The sequence below is a fragment of the Sabethes cyaneus genome, chromosome 2, assembly GCF_943734655.1.
Source record: "Sabethes cyaneus chromosome 2, idSabCyanKW18_F2, whole genome shotgun sequence".
NCBI classification, from domain to species: domain Eukaryota; kingdom Metazoa; phylum Arthropoda; class Insecta; order Diptera; family Culicidae; genus Sabethes; species Sabethes cyaneus.
The window spans coordinates 181,471,682-181,493,841 of record NC_071354.1 but is presented as its reverse complement, the minus strand read 5'-3'; the positions used below and the strand labels follow the sequence as shown (position 1 = coordinate 181,493,841).

At 42.5% G+C, this 22,160-nt stretch overlaps 2 protein-coding genes across 2 annotated transcripts in view; both read left to right on the top strand.

The window, feature by feature from the left end:
* LOC128735072 (transcription factor grauzone-like) overlaps positions 1-22,160 on the top strand; it is a 204,955-nt gene that overhangs the window by 133,972 nt on the left and 48,823 nt on the right. The gene's annotated exons all lie outside the window — the stretch shown is intronic.
* The window catches only part of LOC128735071 (mediator of RNA polymerase II transcription subunit 13), a 98,213-nt gene that overhangs the window by 69,059 nt on the left and 6,994 nt on the right, over positions 1-22,160 (top strand). The window contains exons 3-12 of the mRNA XM_053829548.1: positions 3,470-3,554; positions 7,748-7,831; positions 8,190-8,533; positions 8,598-9,255; positions 15,386-15,572; positions 15,637-19,603; positions 19,671-19,903; positions 19,971-20,816; positions 20,887-21,028; positions 21,105-21,259. Coding sequence (XP_053685523.1) covers positions 3,470-3,554; positions 7,748-7,831; positions 8,190-8,533; positions 8,598-9,255; positions 15,386-15,572; positions 15,637-19,603; positions 19,671-19,903; positions 19,971-20,816; positions 20,887-21,028; positions 21,105-21,259 — 6,701 coding nt within the window. The remainder of the gene's footprint in view (positions 1-3,469; positions 3,555-7,747; positions 7,832-8,189; positions 8,534-8,597; positions 9,256-15,385; positions 15,573-15,636; positions 19,604-19,670; positions 19,904-19,970; positions 20,817-20,886; positions 21,029-21,104; positions 21,260-22,160) is intronic.

Below are 22,160 nucleotides of genomic sequence, written 5' to 3'. Positions count from 1 at the left end.
TCGCTCAACCTCCTCTGAATTTCGTTGTTGTGCTCTCGGCCTATGGTTGTCTGCGGTTGAGTGTACTTGTCGCGACCTCCTTTTTGCGGTGTGTACATCTTTTCCCATGGTCCCCCAGTTAATGTAACGAATGATTGCGATTGGGGGGGTAGCGACGAGACACGCTTCGCAGGGAAATACCATAACCCCAAACGACTAGCCATTCGGCGGCGGTGCTGTTGTTTTGTACGGTTACGGTGCGGGCTCTCCTCGTGTAGGTAGGCAGGCAGCCATACAGTACAAAACAGTGTGAGTTTTTAACCTGCTTAGAGACTCACAATGAGCGGCCTGTGTATGTGAATTTTCCTTCTCTAGTTGAGTTACCCCAGCAGCGACGACAACGGAACGGCAATTTCCGCGAGTGTTCAAGGTATTGGCCAGACAGTGCTGCCAATATAATGTAGTCCATCTGACAGTAGCGTTGATAACAATATATTTATTGAAAATGTTTGGTTCTTAAAAATGTTACGATTACGTTTTTGAGATATATGATTGTTAAGAAACATCATTTTCAGTTGACAGTGAATGACTAGCATAGGTGAAATAACTCCCATGTAAATATTGAAGGTCTTAAGTAACTTCCCTGCGTAAAAGTGGACTGTATGCGAATGCGATTTGATAGAACAAATGGAAAAATAAATTAGGGGAGGGATTTTATATTAATAGTTATAATGTGAGCCACTTAGCTCAATCCGCGGATCCCTCAGTTAGGGTAAAAAGGAATATTATACAAACTTAAAAAGCGTTGCTTCAACGACCCTTTCTTACCTAATTTTTCGCTCTTTCCCCTTCACGCCTTGTCTCCCTTGAGATACTATAAATAGCTTCAGCGATTGCGATTTTTCAAAAATCGAGTTTGCCTGAATTGAAATTATAATTCAGAAGTTTAGTTGATGTTGCTTGAATTTTTGACGTAGTACTACGTCTTACTGTATCGTGGGGTGTAAAAATGTGAGCGTCACGAAATTTTTGCAAAAACACGCACAATTGTTAGTAAATTACTTTTTTTTGCGCTTTTGAAATTTAGTTGGAATCTCCTTTGGAGTAATTTGCCGTACGATTTCTCAACGTCCCAAGCATGGATATCATAACTGTAGACGTCTGATTACTATAAATCAATTTGGCGGGTGCAGCCCTCGAAACAGGACAAAACTTGTTCGGAACAAGGAATGGAACATTATTAAATAGTTGAAAAGCGGTTTGTTTTTTGATCATTGTCAGAGCAACGTGGATTTGATGAAGAGTTTTTCTCGGTTTTGAAAATTTAGTTTTCCCAAACACGGACGATAAAATTCAAACGGTCCGATTACTATGTATTAATTTCCATGTTTTAACGATAGCAGTTCTGAAGGCAGAACAAATCATGTTCAAATAGAACGGAACAAGATTAAACAAAACAACCATTCTGAAATTTTAACCTTTTAACTTAAAAAAAAATAGTTTTTTAAATCCCTCTTTAATTTATCTTTTAATTATCTGCTAAAAATATAAAACTTTAGTTAAATATAAACAATATAAACGGTTCCAAAACATAAGCATTTGCCTTCTTTTCTGGTAACACTATCACGTACTATCATATATAATCGAACAGTGCTCCCAATTGCCGAGCATCTCAGCGTTTCATGATCTGCTGAATACCAGATACCACGCTAGCTACTAGATGCTGATATACATAATACGCGTTTATCAAATCATCAAAAAACGTAACCTACGTACGTAATAACATGCAGTAGAAGAACGGAGGCGGGCGACCCCACAACCATAAGAGGAAAGTTATTACAAATTAGTATTAATGATCCATTCGGTGGTAGGCCCAGGGATGTGTGTGCATGCATACAAATACATTAAACGTTAAGGTTGTGTGATAATCCTATACGGGTGTTAGTGGGTTCGGGTTCCCCGCGTCACACACTGCCGTAACAGTTTTAATCGGTCTGTTGTTGACAAAATTACCAAGGAATTTTGACGTTTCTCAGCGCTAGTGTTGGTATCGTTTAGAGCTGAACTGTGTGTTTGTGATAGCTGAACACGGCGGCGGGCAGGTGGTGGTTGTTATATTCTCGCCTTTTTCGTTTCTGCTCTTCTGTGCACAATCGGCGACCGAAGGCTGCCTCAGCATGCATGCGTGCAACTGAGTAACAAACCGATTGCCTCTGTGTACAATTTTTATTAGCATTTAATTGAATGTTATGAAATTGTGTTATTATTTATACTTGCAAGTGTATACAGGTTCACCTCTTGATTTGGCCTTCTTTGGATGCGGTATCAATTCGCGACATTGAAACGGAAATTTAATATATACGTAACTAAGAGAAGAACATTTACTCAGGAGACTCGTCAAGGGCTCCGATGGTAGTGTAATGGTAGACGAGCGAAACTGGCCAACGGATGGAAATTCCACCATCGGACAGACCGCATGCCCCCACTAGTGGAGCAATGTTTGTATTATCGTTTGTTTGTTCCTATTGGCTATGTTGGTTGGGTGGAAAGGGTGGGGAGGTTGGTTGAGTAAGTGTTGGATTCGGGTGTTGCGTGGGGGTACGGGAGGCGGTAGGATCGTAGGCCTTAGCCTAGGTTGCTGCCGTTTGCCAAGCAAGGACGGACGTGTAGAGAAAACGGAAATGCCATATTTACGAAGCAATGGGAGTGAGCTTGACTGGTAGGGAATATATCGATGATGACGGTGGAATCTCTTTTAAAAGCTGAAGTTTTTGTCGTATTCTCTACAACGAAACCACGCCCATTGTTTTCAGTGCAAGAATTTCATTTCGTGCGAGATTTCAGTGTTTTAATTAAGCATACTGTGGAAGAATAGCATCGAGTATAGTAAATGGTCTGATTGGTTTGTTATATCATTTGCTATAGGTTTCCTAATCCAGCAACAATTACCTAGCTCTCTTTTGCGGACTAGTAATAATAAGCATTAAAAGCCAAAAGCAATTAAACTGCACTTTAACGAATTTGATATTCATAAATTTTTACCTTACATCAACTTTTTACGACCCAGAACAAAAATTTTTACTCTTTGCGAATGATTATTACACACTGTCATACAGTTTACATTCAAACGCCACCCGGCGCGCGACAATCTATATAACATTGCGGCCGCACGTGCCAGTCTAAAGTGATTGGCAATTTGACACGATTCGAAAATTGTGCTTCGTCACTTTGGTCAATGATTCTTTCGTCCAAATGAGGCATGTTGGACACAGTGAAGACGCGTCAAAAATGTCTGTTCAATTTTTGTTCACATTTTTTTTCTGTGACACAATAAAGGTTGGGAAATTGAAAACCCATGTATACTTCGATTTAAGTGTTTTAGTTCAATTTAAATCGGTTAAATTATCGCTAGATTTTACCATAATCCGGAAATAAATGAACGACACAAATGAGTAATAAATGTATTTGAATTTTTCTTTCTCATTTACAGAAGGCGACAAAGGTTCTTGGGAAGCAGGTCTTTCGTACGAGTGCCGGTCGTTGCTGTTCAAGGCGCTTCATAATCTCATTGAACGGTAAGTGTTACGGGTTTAATTTGAATCGACCAAAAATTGTATATAATTTTTATGTTTAATATTGTTTTACAAAAAACGTACCTTGACTCAAGGTATAAATCATGCGGACATTGCGAAAAAACACGTAACAACTATACGATGTACGTAACAAGCACAGGTGACGCCGGTCAGCTAGTGGAACCTGTGCAAGCTTTACATTTAACAGGTGCAGGGAATCAAATTTTACCAATATGTTTTTCCATGGAACCGCAATCTAATTCAGTTTATTTTATAATTTAGTCAAATTAAGATCAGCTGATTTGTACGAATAGATTTAAATAAATCAGAACCATTCGTTAGAACATTTGGAGTACCACATGGTAGTAATTTAGGCACGCTACTTTTTGTTCATTGCATCAACGAACTTATACTGCACTACCACAAGACTGCTGGTTACCCTTGTTGAATGCTCACGATCAGTATTCCAAAATGTGTTGTTAGGACGTACAATCGTTCTCCCATAATATTCGAGTATAGGTTTGATGGTATTGTCCTTCAGAGGATAGACTTGGTGAGCAACCTTGGCGTGCGTTTGGGATCAGAACTTCTCATTGGATCTCCGCCGACCGCTTTAGAGACTTTACGGAGCTAGATTGCCTCAACACTAGCCGGTTGGTTGCGTCACTAAAAGTGGTCAGGATTTGAGCATTCAATCATTTCTCAACCAATTCGAAAGGTATTCAAATCAGTTACCCGATGAAATGAAAATAACAAAATTATAACAGGACGAGCTTTAAATAACAAGATTTTTTTTATAAAATCCGCTCTAGGCGTATCACAAATATATCAAATTATGATATAGTTTGATCTAGTTTATATCAACATGTGTCACAAAAAGCAGAATTCTTCCCTGCTTAATAACCAAAATGTCCCAAAGCATGTTATAAGTAACAGAACGAGATAGAAGCTTTGTAATATTTTTGTTAGAATCATCTGATCGAGTGGTCAGCAATCTTTCTACGAATTATACGGCACATTTTTGCTTCCGACGGCCTGGGACGACAATCATATGCATATAGGGGAAGTCCTGTATGGCCGGACAGGCCTCTATGTCCGGACACTAGCGATTTCTCAAAAACAAGGAATGATAACATTATTTGGAAAGAATAGGACAATAGTACCATTAAAGTACTAAGCCTGTGTCCGGGCATAGGGGCCTGTCCGGCCATACAGGACTTCCCCCTACCTGCAATTTCATTCGTTTTCATTTCTGAAAAACCTTGACCAGGTCTTCCCGTCCCAACAGGCTACGAACTATATCGTTGTTGTTAACCTAAACGAATTTAATGTCTTGAAAGTAAAATGTGTTCGTAAAGTGTGCAACCGTTACGATCTACGTTCGGCGGTTTGGATCAGTATTTTATTAAAATTTGATGTCTCGTGCGAAAACCAAGGTATTAGCATTTCGTGCCTATTACTGCACTAATCTCAATAGTAAATTAATTGTAAAAATGTGGCATACAAAAAAATCACAAAAAATTACTCAGTTATTCAGAGTAAAAGTGAAGATTGAGGTTATGCGAGTCCGACCTGTATAATGTAAAAAGTATTGCCTTTATACATTTTTTATATTAATAAAAAAATAGTGGTTTTTCTTCAGGTAATCCAGCCTAAAATTCTATATTTTTCTTGTATGCCAGAAGACCACTGCGACAGTCTACAGAATGATCGTCTTTTGTGGCAGGCTCCAATTGCTGATACACAGTTTACGGACTGCTTATACTCATTGATGCAGTTGAGCCGGATAGTTGGAATCCTGTGCCCCAATTCGGTACTACATGGTTAATAAAGCAAATGACCATTTTGGGATTTAGGCTCCCTACTTGATATGGAGTAAGGAGGAAACTTCCGAAGAAGTTGTGCCTTGATAATGCAAGAGCCCCGCAATTGCAGAGCAAATGCGCTGAACTTTCAGGTTCAGAGTTACACAAGCGGCAGGCGTCGGATGATACCTTGCCGATATTCTTTAAATGATAAAGAGCGGGGCTGTCCTTTTAGGAGTCCCGTGATTGTGCGTAGTTCACTACGTGTTAAATCGAGTAGTTTCTCGCTACTGCAGGATTTAGATAGATAAACTGTTTAGCTTGTCTACAACCCTGTGTTTGATTCTCGGAATACTATTTCTACCTTTTTCCGTGTCAGTACGCCATTCGCATTTTACGGCGGATGTGGAGGTGCCTAGAAACAATTCAGGGCCAATAAATTACTGAGCCGATTCTTGTCTTGCTAGGTTGTCGGCAAATTCAGTGCCCTCGATTTCGCAGTGACCGGGCATCCAAAGCAATAAAACTTTGTTTTGGCAGCAGAAGTCCCTCAATGCTTTCGTTTGCTGTACTTTCGTTTCAAGCATATTTTTGCACAGAGGTTTATTGAATATATTTTTGCTTGAAAACCGTGGGACTGTAGACTGTTATCTACTCGGTCAGTGCGGTAGAAACTGGCAGTCTTGTTGCCGACATCGCACCTGTAAGTCTAGTGATTATGACCACCACTGGGTGCTTTTTTCTTTTTTACTTGTATATGACTCAGTGCTTCGAAATCTCATATTCAATTTATGCAATACGTCTGAATTGATGCAATATACTGCTGATTCGTTGCTGTTTATAGTACAGATAAAATGAACTCAGCATTGCCAACCTGAAAATTAATTCGAGCGAATCACTTGCGTTCATGTTCGTGTTTTTCACATTCATTCTTTCTCGACAATAGTGAATGTGAAAATCAATCAAATGTGAAAACTAATTTTCTTCAGTCAGGTTTTGATTGAATTTAAAAAGCAAGTAATTTAAAAAAACTAAACTGAGATCTAAAATATCAGTCAAGAGCAAGAAATAGTCAGGTTAATTGAGCAATCATTCAGCACTGCAATTCATGTATGAGGTGTTTTGAAGGGTAGAAAACTGAGAAAGATAAACACTGTCAGCAGTTCAGTAGTCATGTCCATGGGCTGACAGATAAAAGAATACTAAAACTGTAGTAAAACTGTATGCGCTGAATGCGTTTTATTTACGCATTATATTTTCGAGCACTGATGACTCTATACGCGGTCTACGAGTTTACGTCATGACCAAGTATAGAGTCATATGCAAGTAAAAAAAATTGAACTCTTGATAATCGAGTCCCTGGATAATCGAGTTCGATCTGTATTAGTGGGTTGAAATACAATTAAGAGAATTTTTGATTAAAAAATAAACAATAAAGCTATATGTATCTCAAATTTCATTGTTTCGGAAAGGTTTATTTCAAAGGTTGATAGAAGCTTTTTAAAAACATTCGATTTCCGTTTCAAAACACCGGTTGGTTAGAAAGACTTCAAAAGTTTCGTGGTATTCTTCTTCAAATAGAAATGTATTTTGAAGATGAATTCACTAGTCGGTTTAGTCGAACGGATTAAATTTATTTTTGATCGCTGAGGAAATCGCTTTACATTTTCATTAAAAAATGTTCTACAATGCTTTGATCAAGAAGTATGTACTTTTGAAATAGGCCATGTTCACGAAAATGGATTGTTAGGTTGTTTTGTAGAAGTAAAAATCAAATGCTAATGAAATTTTTTAGAAAAAAATAATAAAAATGCCATGCTGGTATATGCTCTCTTTCTTCTGTTTGTTTTTTTTTCAAATAGCTTTTTGTGTGCCACAGATTAGCACTTTTAGCTCTGAGGGAATAGAATGTCTTTTATGTTTAAAATAAAAATAATAGGTCCCAAATCATATCCTTGAGGAACATATAAGGTACTTGAATTGTACCGGATTCTTCCAAGTAAATCTAATTATTTTGTAAAAAAACTGAACTCTAGTCATTTCAAACGTGCTGGCTCACTTCCAATTCTCTTTCCAAATTTGAACTACTGTTGTTAATTCCAGCAACATATTAAAGCAGGAACGGACGGTAGTAATCAGGTTGGAAGGATTCTTTCCAGTCCAGTTCACTTGAGGTGATAATGAAAGAAACGATAAAATGTTATTTTATGTTAACTTTTATGTTAACTCTAAATGACCGAAATACTAACGCTAATTTTTTTTCTTATTTTTCATGACTTCGCTCCTTGCATTTGCACGGCTGCCGCTGCCACTACCGTTACGTACCCCGTCGTCATTAACTAAAACAAAAACACAATCACCACCTGTTGGAACGACAACGCGACGCCGCAGATGTTTACTTTCGCGAGATGTCGTACGTTTGGGCAGGTGGTTCGTACAGCCGAGTTCCAACAGCGAGCGAGTGTTTGGGAAGAGGTAAGTGTGCCATTAATTTTGACGTTTTACTCATGAGCCGTTTCTTCACTTTGCGGTACACCAGCTGGTGAGAGCGGGTGATCCATAAATATATATATATATATATACGGAAGTGTTACCCCACAGTTAGTTGCGCGCCTCTGTACTTTTAGTCATAGCTGCGGAAGCGCCCGTGGGAAAGCATGAAGCTTCCTAAAGCGAGTCAATACGACCGATGGACTTCTGGGACATTTCTTTCAAGTTGAATGGAAAGTCTTCGTTCCCCCATCGACACTATTTCTGCTGTTGTACTCATTCAATGAAACCGATCACGTAACAAGAGATTGCAATCAATTAATTTCAACTCAAATATTTGCAGCTCGCTTCATCTCTCATTCTCGTTCGCCTTCTTTGTCCATGGGGACAGCACGGTTTGTGCCTCGATGGATATTCGGGAGCATCCGCCGGTTAGGCCGCTTATGATGAAACACTTGGAAGAAGCCGTTCAGCAAGGTAGTAATAATAGCGACGTGAAACCGCGCTCTGTTATATTGGCTCCATTCGGTCTCGCTGCACGGTTAACTGGCCAAAGCTACAAGACCAGCGACCCGCAGACGCAGAAAGTTCTAGACGACTGGAGTGCATTCTATCCAATCTCGAACAAAAATATTAACTTGTCTGAAAGTGCAGACGCGGTACCTCCGATAGTGGAAATTATGACTGGTAAGTTAAGGGATAAAAAAATCTGGTTTACCCATATGGTGATCCATTTTCATGTTTTTTACAGGTGGTATAAAGATGCGCTACCCGTCAAAGTATGTTCTTGTGACGGACATCGATGATTGGTCACCGCCTGCTGTGAACGGTTCCATCCAGCAATCACCCGCAAAGACGGCATCGCAAAGTGCATCTTCCTCTCTAACGGCAGCAGTAGCCAGTTCACTGCTGAACAACAAAAGTCCCTTAAGTCCGTTGCACACAGCCTCTAACAACAATTCATCAACCAACTGCGCTAATGGTGACAACAACATTCGAGAAACGAAACCACTTATGAACCCACCGCTTACGGTTCCCGAATCACCTTCTAACGATCTCGGCAATCAGAACAGTATGTCATCAACCATGATCAACAACTCGCCCGCCGTCTTGCTGCCGGAACGTGTCTGGCATGATTGCATAATGCACGTCGCTCCGGCTGTTCCCCCATCCCAGCAATCTCCCAGTTCGGTAGTCGGTGATGGCGGTAACGGCGCAGTAGGAGTTACCATCAAATCGGAACCAAAGGATCCTTCATCGAACTCGTCGTCGTCATCGTCCAGCGGAACCGGTGGCGGCGGTACCGGCAGCAACAACGATACCGGTTCAGCGGCCACGGTCGACGGAAATGCAAACTCTGTGTGGCAGATTACCGACCCCAGTCTGAAGGTTCCCTGCGTGTGCAGCAAGTAAGTGGTACACTTCTGTTTATGTGGTTGAATGTAATGAAGGATTTCCAGCTGGCAGTTTTATGCCGGCAACCCGTAAAGCGTCTAGAGTTTTTTTTTCGAATTATTTTCTAGCATAGCTCTTGCTCCTGATGATAGTTTAGTGTATGCTATATATGTGTCCTAATGCCACCTTGAGTAACTTTTTCATTTTGTTGTATCCCCTATCTCTGTGCTAATAACTCGATAACCTATGGTTTGCTTTTTCTCGAGTAATTTTGTATCGATATATACCTACTCTTGGGCATGATAATTTCTTGTTTTCTTTGCTGATCTTGGGTGGTTCTTTATAGAAAACATTTTATAGGATTGTTTTTCAAGAAAATAATAAAGCATGAAGTCGAATTTTTAATAACTGTGTATGATTGTTTTCTAGTAATTTAATTTTCTCAAATCTAGTAGGCAGTAAGTACTCTGAATGTCGATCCTACACTAAGAGTAGTGCATTTGAATATTTAATAGTGAATAGTAGATGTTTACATTGACTTTGAGTCCATCCACATCGCAAAGATAATTACAGGCTTACGTAATTTACAAAGAACAAGGGTTTCCCACAATCAGTTGTTATAGTTCATTAAAGTTTTGAATTATATCCAGAAAAGTTCGACATCATGCTTCTAATTTCACTCATGATTTAGCTGAGCTCGACTAGATTTACAAACCATGTCGCGAACCATCCATATAGTAATGCGATAGCTATAGCTTTGCTCCAATACGTTGTAAAGAGATGGAGTAAACATTGCTGAGCTGTTGTGGCTCTTTCAGGTGTAGGAAACCAACCGGAACCGGTACCGGCGGAGGACGTGTGCTGGGCAGCTGTGCTGCCACGTATCGAGACCCCGGAACCGCTTCCGGAAGAGATTCCAGTACTGCCTGGTCCAGTCTCTCAGCGAAGAATCCGTCGGCCAGCGGGGGTCGGTCAGAGAAACCACCTCGATCGCACCGGAAACCGTTCCATCGGAGACCGCCCCAGCAGCAGCTACTCTACCAGTCCTCCACCTCCTCACCGTATGTTGTTGGTGGTGCTGCTGTTGCTGTTTCTGCCACAACTGATGCTGCTGCCACTGCTGCAGACAGTCCCGACTACAGCTATCTCGAATCCTCTCAAAGGTGCGTTTTACACACTACACCAGAACAATTGCAATGATTTTGAAGAAGACAGAACATGCGAAACTCATTACCATTTTAGCTTTTTCTCTCCACTGTATCTACGTTTGTTCAAAATGCTAGTAAACCAAAAATGTAAATAATTGCAAATAATTAAATTCAAGCTCTGATCACTAATCAAACTAATTTGTTACTCTGAGTTTTACCTCATCTTTCGCAGAATTATTATCATCATCACCATCATTATTATCATCAACAACAATTTTGGTTTGGTTTATAACTACTACATTTCCGTTTATTTGCAAAGTGTTCTGAGCTACTCGATTTAAGAAAAAGTTAATCGTGTCGCAAATTCGTCTGGGTGTTAGTGAAAAACGGCTTTATGATAGTTCCCATTTATAATCTCCCTGCAACTGGTGAAATAGGTTTTTGCTTCTCCTTCGATCTAACTACTCAGCGTAAGGGGTAAATTAATGGCCATAACCTTCCTATACCTTTTCTACCTCATTTTTTTTCTCGGTGACAACACTTTTCTGCATGCGCCTCCCTTCCTGGGAAATTTTCTCCTAGAATGCAACAAAACAGCGCGGCGGTTGTCTTTGCGCGCGATGATGCGGAGCAAATCTGTCGCCCGCCGCTGTCTGTCGGGTGCGCTGTTTCCATAAAACAATAGCCGTTATGCTGACGGAATTCTGTTTTTTTTTTATTCATTTCAACTCTATATAATGCCCTGACTGCCTGCCTTGCCCTGCCTGCTGTAATAGTTTCCATCGGTTACTTTCCCATTTTCTATCATATTTCCTTTACATGCATTACTTCATCTCAGACGTGTGTTGTCGGTATGTGTGTGAGTATGCGGTTCGGTTGATGCACTTCGCATGTCACACGACAATGGGTTGCTTCTAGTTTTATTGCTTGTTTTTTTTTTTATCATTTTATGTTTAATCCTATATTCCTATAACATATATATTACTATAAGATAACAGCGTATGCTGTTGTGTATATTACAACAATGGTGAATGAATTTGCTGTGCTTTTTCTTGTACCGCTTATTAACGATGAATCAAGTTGATATTCAAAGCCAATCATTTCACTTTTCTGCAATATGTTTCAAGCGCTAACCGTAATACAAACATAAAATAAAATGATAAAATATTATATGTAATTAGTGAAAATTTTAGGAGATTTTTAGGAGGATACTTTGAACCAAATTGAACAGAATTAATAGTCGAATCTTATCCAAGAAAACATGGGACAAAAAAAAAGGATCGAAAATTCTATTTCCTAACGTGAGTGATGTAACACGGCCGGCTCTTGCTTAATTTTTATATTTGTGGTAGTTTTTGAATCAAATTCGTTTAATGTTAGGGTTTTTTTTTGAAAATTATTGCGCCGGTTCCGTGTCCGATTTTCCGATTTACTCAGACTCGCATATTTCGAAACTTTTTCTAACCAGGTAAATTTTTCGGATGGCTGAGAAAATTTCCTTATGTTTTTACAGAAAAATATATGTACTTGGTTCAAGAGTTCCGTCTTTTTTCTATTATTATTGGTGATTAATCAACAGGCTCATTTTAGTCCCAATGATTGTTAAGTTTGTTGGCGAATACCAGTGCAGTTTTCGAGAGGAATGCTCCCCGACGGACCAAACGTTCACCTTGCGGCAAATCCTTGATAAATTCCGAAAATACAAATTGCAGACTCACCATTTGTTTATAGATTTCTAGTCGGCGTACGGTTCAGTTAAACGAAATAAGCTGAGGCAGATTATGCTTGAACATGGTTTTCCAACAACACTTATTAGACTGATACATGTTACTCTTGATGATTCAAAATCAAGAATCAGGATAATGGGTGAGACAGCGGACTCTTTTGTGTCGTGAGATGGTTTAAATTTGCTGTTCAACATTGTATTGGAAGGTGCTATTCAACGGACAGGCGTGTTAATCTGTCCCAATAGCACGGGCAGTCAATTCTACCTTGTAAGCTATCCGTAATAAACAGTGCTCTGGAGGTAGTCTTACGAACACAGAGAGTTTGTAGATCGAACAGTTGACGCGGCTTCCATAGCTGGGAAGAAGGAACGGGCTCCATGGCAGTTTTCGCAAAGCGAATCTCAGAAATCGACAATGAACTGACTGAATTTTCTCAGCGCTGTACTGTTATAGTAGTTAGGATTCCAAACGGACGACCAGCATCCAGTAGGTTGATTGCGAATTTAACACAACACTCAAGTCTTTAATATGCGAAACACGTTCAATTACTGTACCTTCAAGCTCATAACGAAACTTTTTTTCAGCAAAATGTGATTGCTGAGGTTTACTATCATACGGTTCAGGTCGCACCAGGTGGCAAAGGCTTCGCATTCATTTTAAAGAAAGTGAAAATTGTCAGTCCAGCGGATCCGGGAGTACATTGCAAGATCATCTGCATTCGAGTCGTGGGGCCTGAATGGCTAAATTAACGACGTTCAAATATAGCAGAAAAATCAGAGGGCCTAGGTGACTTCCTTGAGGTATACCTGGCGAAGGTGGATAGCTATCGGACCGATTATCTCCAACGGCAAGACACAGCAGATTAATAGTGGTAGAGTCCTGGGAAGTGAAGTCATGTTGAACTACACTTGGATATTGCTCCCAGTGAGAAAGTAGAGATTCCATGACCCAAGGCTGCACTCAGCGATGTGATGCTTCGATAGTTGTCTACATCTCGTTTAATTTAATAAATTTCCAACACCACGGAAAAATCCCACTGAAAATGAACATTCGAAATATGTAATCAGAACAACGGTGGTGCAGGTTATGTGTCTTTTCAAAAATACGGAAGGTACTCGATCGGGTTCAGCATTGAAGGACGACTTGCCCATGGCCACGGCCTTCGAAATAATCTCGACATTGATATCAATGGCGCCCAACGTTTGACTATATGTTGAGATATTATTGGCTGTTAGGGCATATATCATGAGGAGCGGCAGCAACTTTCCCGTTGTTTTCCATTGATGACGGGAATCCGGACTCCCGGACTCAACAAATCATTGATACTTTTTTAATCAGCTTTACAGAAGTAGCAGCGGGAAATTCATCGAAGTCCCGAAGGAGATTATCTCCAATACAGACGATCAGAGGGGCATGATGTGGAACTCTCTTCATTAACAGATATGGAGCCACTGAGATGAATGGGGCCTTGTCCCTCACGAAGCAGAGGCTCAAGGAACGGGTTTTCTCGTTGACGACATAGTTGAGCTGATGAAGCATTACAGCACTCTATAACATTGTCAAGAAGATTCATTGCACCGACATGGACCGTAGAGTTTTCAGCATCAGAATAGAGAAAAACGCTACGGGTGGGTTCCCAAGGGATATTTGGCAAATTGAAGTCACCCAATAAGACTATCTCATCATGCATCGAAGCATCTCTCATAACTAAGTAAACTAATTGGCAGTAATTGTCAATTAGATCGTTGTCACGATCACGAAGGCATACAGAAAAGTAAGCGATCATTCATCTTGATGGCCGTCTCTGCGCAGTTCCATGAGTTATTCTCGATGGCTCTCGATTCCAAGCTGCAACGAACGGCTATCAGAACTCCGGCACCGGTAGACTTGCGGCTGTTGTTAACGCTCCGATCGCAACGGAAAACTTTGTAATCGGATTCAAAAACTTGACTGGAAATCGTCCGAGAGTTGAGCCACGTTTCGCGTATGATAATGACATCATAGTAGCGATTCGACACTAGACACTTTAACTAGTCGGTAGTCTTCAATATCGGAATTCATTTGACCGACGTTTTGATAGAAGACTACGACATCTTGCTTGCGACTTGAGGTCGGATGATCATTATCCCTTAACAATTATGGATGCTGTCCATTAGCAACACTGGAGGAACCCCCGCCATCGTCGTTGAGCTGAATTATCTCCACGTCAGTAGAAAAATATGAATAACTATTTTGGGGTATCTTTGCACTAAACTCAAAAATATCAAAACTGTTTGAGCTTGTCGTGTATGCTTATAACTCTCACTTCCTACGTGATAAAAAGTTTCGACGACCGGTCGGATGTTATTTACACGGACCTATCCGCTTCTTTCAATAAATTGAATCATCAAATCGCAATCGCTCAATTGGATAAACCCGGAATCGGAGGCCTATTGGTACGATGGTTCATTTCATACCTCTCAGATCGCTATCTAGAAATAAACATCAATGTTTTTATCTCAGGATCTTTCCCTGCTTGCTCTAGAATTCCACAAGGCAGTCATCTTGGACCTTTGATTTTTCCTCATCTATTTCAACGATATCAGATTGCTGCTTAAATGTCCGTGGTTCTTTTGTGGACATTCTTAAGCTGTATACCAATATAGAGAAGCCGTCCAATGCTGCGTTTCTGACTGGGATTTATCAGGTTGGTTTTGTACCGTTGAAATTCGGGAATAATTCCCTTAAAGATTTCTGCGAAAAGGAGGTAATAGAAAATCTCATTTGTTAAAAATTAGTGTCGCTCATAAGTTGAATTTCATTTCAAGAAATTCTGAGGGCATTCCGTCCATTTTGAAAAATGTCCTTATTTCCAAAACCTCTACCTTGTAAAACATATTCTTTAAGAAAACTGCCACGATAGAAATGTCAGAATACATCAGAATTTAAAGTATACGACTTAATTAACCAGGCGAGAGTCCTAAAGCTTTTCCTTCAAAAAGAGCATTATATATTTGATATGATGACGTCTTGATTCAAAAATAGCAAAAACGCAAAGAAATCAATTAAAGTGTTTGTAATATTGAAAAAATAAATGCACAGAATTCAAAGAAATTCAGAGAATAGTAAATTGAAATACAAAAATAAAAAGATAAAAATAACGATGAATCAATCAATCTAGCGCTTCTCATCTGTGCTTATTTTCTTCTCTACTTTCGTCGGTGCTCGTAACTTGTTTCATTCAAACAAAAACTCATCACAATTCACACAATTCTTGGCATATTCAACAGGTCTAATCAGAACTGCGGTGCCGGAGGCAGCACACCGTACGGAGGCCCGCCGTCCTACTGTCGGAACCCGCTGTCGATAGGTGACTCGCACCCGCTGCCCTCGGAGGGTTCCCCCGCAAGTGCGGCACCATCTCCGATGCAACCGTCTTCAGTGTCCCAGCCAACGTCCGTTCCATCGGGTGATCAGGTATTGTGCTTAAATTATCTACTTCCAGTGAGGCGTCTAACAAATTTCCTCTCATCACTTTCAGCTTATAACCATGTCACCGCATCCACCGACCTCAAACAATCCGCGAAGCGTACAACCGGGAACGCCCTGCTTGGACCATCTGGACAAGAATACACCGGCGCCAACGCCGACGGATCAACACGAGAGTAAAAGCGTTAATGCCTCCCCTTATCACACTCCGTCGCATCCGGGTGGCGTGCTGAGCGTAGAAGCTCCTGCCTCGCAACAATCACAACAACAACAGCAACAGCAGCATCATCATCATCAACAGCAACAGCAGCAGCAACAACAACAACAGCAACAGTTGCAACAACAGCAGCAGCAGCAACTGCAGCAGTCCGCGCAGCAGCTGGTAGTAAGCAACAATCTCAGCAGTACCAGTAGCAGTAGCAGTGGAGGAACAACCAACAGTAGTCCGAACAATATACCGAACCATGGAATAATGATGGGAATGCGTTTGAAATCTGATGGAGCGCTAGGAATCTGCGGGGATGCCATGATGTTGGGTAGCAGTCCCAGTATATACAGTAGCCTGAATCCCTTGGCAAACCAAAATCAAATCAACAAGAGGCATGCCCTGCTGCAAGTGCTACAGTCTCTTAAAAGGCCATCCCTGTCGTCGCGCGATTACGAAGGAATGATCGGTGAGGAAAGTCCAACTACGTCGCACTTATTGTACGATTATACTGCTATTGATGCCTGGATGAACCATCCGGTAAAGCGGTTTAAGCCGAATGAGGATTCAAAGCTTGCACAGCAAATCCGAAATCTCGATCTGTACGCTGATCAGAAGAAACATTCGGAGAGATATTTACTATCATTGCAGAATGCAGCTGAAGGGGAAGGTGGGCGATGTGTTAGGCCAGATCAGCAGGATCCGTTGGCACTACCGGAGGATGGTGATGTTGGCACTGGAGTTGGTGGCATGTTGAACGAGAACCAGATCAAAACGGAGGCCGGATGTGAGCCACGCACCGACGGTGATGGTCAAATGTTGGGAGCTCATGAGATAAAAAAGGAAAAAGAGGACAAGGATGACAGTTTATTTACGGAGCAGGGATTGCAACCAGCCCTCGATGATCTGGACCAGCTTTTCGACGATAGCACCAATTACGCCGATGATTCAGATATCCATGCGAATACGAGTCCTGCTTCCAATAAGAGTAGCGGAGGATGTTTGGAGGATATGAAACGGTTTCCTGGGGCAGGAAATGCGGTGCATTCCGGGATATTGAGTCCGAAAGAGTTGTCCCAAATGTTTCCCACTCCTCCGAGCTTGGAGCATCACCCAAATTCAAGTCCGGGTGGCGGTGGTTGCCTTTCGGATGGAATTATGATCGATACAATGGTGGAAACGGCTGTCGTTCCAATTCTCGGAAGTCCACAGGAAGAACCAATCGACGATTGGTCCTTTGTGTTTTTACCTCCGCCTATCTATAAGTATGTAGGATCCTCAAAGTATGCGCCGCTCCAGCAGCTTCCAAGTCAGCTTATGCAACCTGCAGTTGCACTCCCGATGAATTGCTACTACAAATCATCCACCCAGTTGCGTAAGGAAAAGCAAGAGCGTGAAAAATACATGAAACTAAGAGAGCTCCAGGAACATCAGGAAATTCAACAGCAGCAACAGTCGCAACTGGAAAACATATCGCCAAATGCATGCGTCGTCAATAATAATATGTTGAAGCAGGAACCATCGATGGTGACCGTACCGCAACCGCTAAGCACACCCAATTCGCTTACCATGAATGGTGGTGGCCATCCGTACTCAAACCCACCTTCGCAAGGCGGTCAATCGCAGCCACTATCGAGGCCACCATCTGTGAATTCCTTGCCAGGTATGATGAACTCTGGAGGTAGTCTAATGAGCCCGTCACCCATGAATAACGGACTCATAAGTACAGGTATGTTCCATCCCGGTGGCATCGGTATGAATGTTCCACTACGGCAAGGAATGTCACCCATCTCACCAGCAACACCCGGTGGAGGCAGCGCTGCTGGAAGCAATTCTATGCGAGTACCAACGCCGCAAGGTTCGTGCCCTCTTCCATACCCATCGCCAATCGGAGCGCCGAGCGGTGGTTCGCTAACCATAAACAACATCCCCGGAAGCCCGAATCCTTTGAATCAAATGGCTTTTCGGCGGACTCCGATTCTGCCTCCTCCGCCATATGATGTAGCGGTTGCTTCACCGGCAACCTCAACCACTTCATCGTACCATAACAAACAATTCGGAATTGATGACGGCCCTCAGACACCGTTTGCGGTGGCAAACGGAACGAACGGTTCATCGGCTCAGCAGCGGATAGCCATCGAAACAAATGCGCTGTTGGTCAATGTGCTTCTGTACGACACTTCGCTGAACATCTTTCGCGATCACAATTTCAACAGCTGTACACTCTGTGTGTGCAATGCTGGCCCAAAGTGTGTGGGAAATATCCGTGGAGCTGATTCTGGTCCGTATCTTCCGCTGCCGGGTACCAGCTTCCTTGGCAGCAGTGGTAAAAGTGGCTGCAGTAGCGAACGGGAAGCCAAATCGACCCCTTCTTCTGTATCGCACTTCAATGGGAACAACAATCACAATAATAACGGTGCCTTTGGAATGATGGATTCACCTGCCAACAACAACCAAGGAACCAGTTCTACGCTGGTGGCAATAAACTCAAGTAGCCTGCAGAACGGGTACTTGGATGAAGATCCAATCAAATGTACTTGTGGTTTCAGTGCTTTGGTAAACCGAAGGCTTGCCCATCGGGCCGGCATGTTTTACGAGGACGAGCTAGAGATTACCGGAATGGCTGAGGATCCAGCATCCAGGAAGAAGAAGTCACTGCTGGAGTTTTTGCTTGGCAAGAACGACTACAGTAGCAGCAGCAGTAGTGGAGTCAACTGTGATATTTCGCCGTTACCGCTTCGAATCATGGATCTGTTGCGGGAACACTGTGCGGTCATTCAAAGTTCGAGTAATTCTATTCACCGGGCCGTGGCCCGATTCCAAAGTGCAATGACAGTCAAAAGTGTCTCAAATGCCTCGGTGCATATGTTGGAATACACCGATGCCAATGAAGTTATTAGTTTAGCGCTAGAACAAAGTCGGCAGCAAGCAATCACTGAAAATAAGTACGAAGATTCTGCCTTGGTGCGGTCGGGACTGCTACGCGGTTCCATGAATGTCCACAAGTGGCCATATTTACGGGCGGGCGGTCCAAAAAGCAATCAAGACATTGTGCGAATAATGAAATCCATGCAACCACTACTCCAGGATGCCTTCCATAAAAAGTGCACAACGCGCCTTTGGGATGCCCCCTATACGATACAGGGACCACTCACATGGCGGCAATTCCATCGCCTCGCAGGACGAGGCACAGGCCAGTGCGAACCCCAGCCAGTTCCATCGTTGGTTGTTGGCTATGAAAAAGACTGGCTCTCATTGTCCCCGTACGCAATCCAGTACTGGGACAAACTAATGCTCGAACCGTACTCTTATCCCCGTGATATAGCTTACGTCGTTGTGCTTCCGGACAACGATTTTATCGTTTCAAAAGTGAAAACTTACTTCAAAGAACTTAGTACAACGTACGAGATGTGCAAGCTCGGTCGACACAACCCCATCAAGGGATGGGACGGAATATTACGAGTCAGCTCGAACCGTGTCCTTAAAGAAACTCAAAACTCCAGTATGGATGAGTGGTTCACCAGTCTCGGCGATAGCCGACTGAGCGAGTTGCTCAAACTGTACGCACAAACGTGCCAACAGCAGTTGGCTCCGTATCTGTCAAAAGTACCTTTGGATAAGAGTTTGCTTGACCCACCGGAAAACCACAACCTTTCCGCAGCTTCGCACGCAGCTGCGATGGCGCTAGCGCAAGCAAGTTCAACGCCTAATCGGGATGCTCCGAACCAAAGTCCGATGCCACCGCCGCCGCCGAGCACTCCTGATCCGACACAAACAGGCGATAAGGCACCGGGTACACCCAAATCCGATAATGGTAAGATTTGCTCTGACGTTTTATAAAGCAACACAAATTTTCATTTGAACTTTACTTGTTACATTAGATGCGGAGAGTCGTGATCAACTAAATAGTTCATCGTCTGGTCCAGCCGATCGTATGCAGCATGATGACGACGGTAAGGAACCACCTCACATTGTTTTGTACATGGTGGAACCGTTTACTTGTGGTACGGACTCGCCGGAAATCGAGCGTCTAGCATGTTTGTCGCTGTTGCGATGTTATTCGAACACCCTGAACACGGTACCGGACTCGATCAGAGCGAATATTAGCGTGCAGGTTAGTTACTAAGCCCTTTCGAAATAACCTCCGTCTAACCGACACTAACAAATTTTTTGTTTTGCAGTTAATTTCTCTGGAGAGCATCCTCGAATTGGGACGCAGCCGGAATCGGTTGCGGCTCAGTGACCACATGCGTTGTCAGGCGTTGAGTATATTTTCTCAAAGTCGACGTTTTATGCAACATCTGAACAACGTCAAGAGTCTTACCGGTTTCGGTACGGCTGCCAACGCCGAACAGTTTATGAAGAACAAAGATGAAAAGAATCGTGCTCCGTACAAGCTCTATACTCCACCGTATGTGTTGGCTAAATTGAGTGAGAAAAAGGAAAATTCGGAATCGTTTGGCCAGACTAGTATTAAGCAGCAATGTTCCATTATGTACTGTAGTTATTGTTTGAGTGAAGATCAAAGCTGGCTGCTGGGGGTGGCCACAGATGATCGGGGAGAATTTTTGGAAACCGTTACCATCAATATTGACATTCCGAATCGTGTACGGCGGAAACGGGCCTCAGCCCGACGGATGGGTCTACAGAAGCTAATGGACTTTATACTGGGTCTTATATCTCAGACAGTGCAACCGTGGCGGATTGTTATCGGCCGAATTGGTCGAATAGGACACGGAGAGTTGAAAGGTTGGAGTTGGTTGCTGAGCAAGCAGAACCTACAGAAGGCATCCAAACACCTAAAGGATATTTGCGAACAGTGCTCGCTGATGCACCCGGTGTCAGTTCCCAGCATCCTTAGCGCTTGTCTGGTGACTTTGGAACCAGACTCTGAGCTAAGGGTTATGCCAGACCAGTTCACACCAGACGAACGGTTCAGTCAACTGTCGATGCAGTCACCGCTGACTACGCCACAGGACGTAACGTGCACGCACATCTTGGTTTTTCCAACTAGTGCGAGAACACAGGTAATTGATTTGAGACTCTAGCAGCGGTGCAACCGTGATTGTAACCTGTATTATTTTTTTCTGATTTCAGTCGGCACAATCGGCATTTGTTGCTGAGCATATCAACGATGAACTCGAACTGACACTCGGAGATGGTAATCTGGATGATTTGGGTCTCGGTGAAGATTGCGAAGAGGGAATACCCGGGCTAGGAGATCTGTTTGACAATTGGGGTAAATACTTCGCTTTCGCTTTTGCCGTGTGAACTTTTGAAAAATAACGAAAACTTTTTATTGACTGTGATAACAGATGACTTGCCAATGAACCAACCGATAACGCAGGACTCGCGACAAGGAAGTCCATTTGAGGGAAGACCGTTCGAAGGTCAACGACAGAGTCCCGGCGATAGTGGTTCAAACTGTGCTCAGAATCTCAATGGTTACACGACACAAGAGGCTGAGGACGTGAGTATTGTTTTTTCTCAGTCGTAATTTAGTTGAGGGATTATTGTGCGAAATTTGGTCATCACGAACAGCGTCATTGTGTACCTTTTTCCCTTTGGAACTATAATAACCATTTATTCGTAATCGTCCACTTACTAACGAGACTATGCGGTAACATACTCCCGCTCCCAAGTCGAATTGGTTTCATCAGGAACTACCCACTATTTAGATACCGAATGTACCAAGTACCACACTTCCCGCAGCAGTGCCACAACATGGTAGAAAAACTTGAAATCCCGTGAGTAGACTGCGGTCGGGAACTGTCAATATCCCTCCGTCGAAAATGGCACGTGTTACAGCAGTATGGTAGTATGATTGATAGACCTGACGTCCTATTAGTAAATTTCCACTATCCAGATATCGAACATATCACACGCCAATCGCGGGATAGTAATTCAATTCACAATTCTGATGTGCCGTTAGTAAGGCGTTGTTAGTGACCAGCTTTAAACCTTGGTCACGGTACCAATTTTCGTCATCGTCATCCACTTAATAATGGGACCGCTATTATCGTAAAGAATAGTACAACACAAGCGCTGCAAAGAGCAATCAACCGCCAGTCAGCAACCTAACTGAACCGACTAGACCACGTTTATAAGTACAACAAAAAGCAGGTTGTCTGCATATGCTCTTGAGCTTGGCTTTGGCTTTGAGCAACACCGTTCTTTTCAGTAACAATAAAATTATCAGTTGCACGCTGGGCTCAAATTCTTATTCCGCGGGTGGAACTGTCAACACATGTAAGATGTAACCTGATGTAACGAAAAACCAACTAACCTTATTTGCGTTACGGTTCCCCTTTCTTTACTGCGCCATCGGCATGCTCGGGTTGCGTGCTGAGCGGCAAACAATATACGATAAC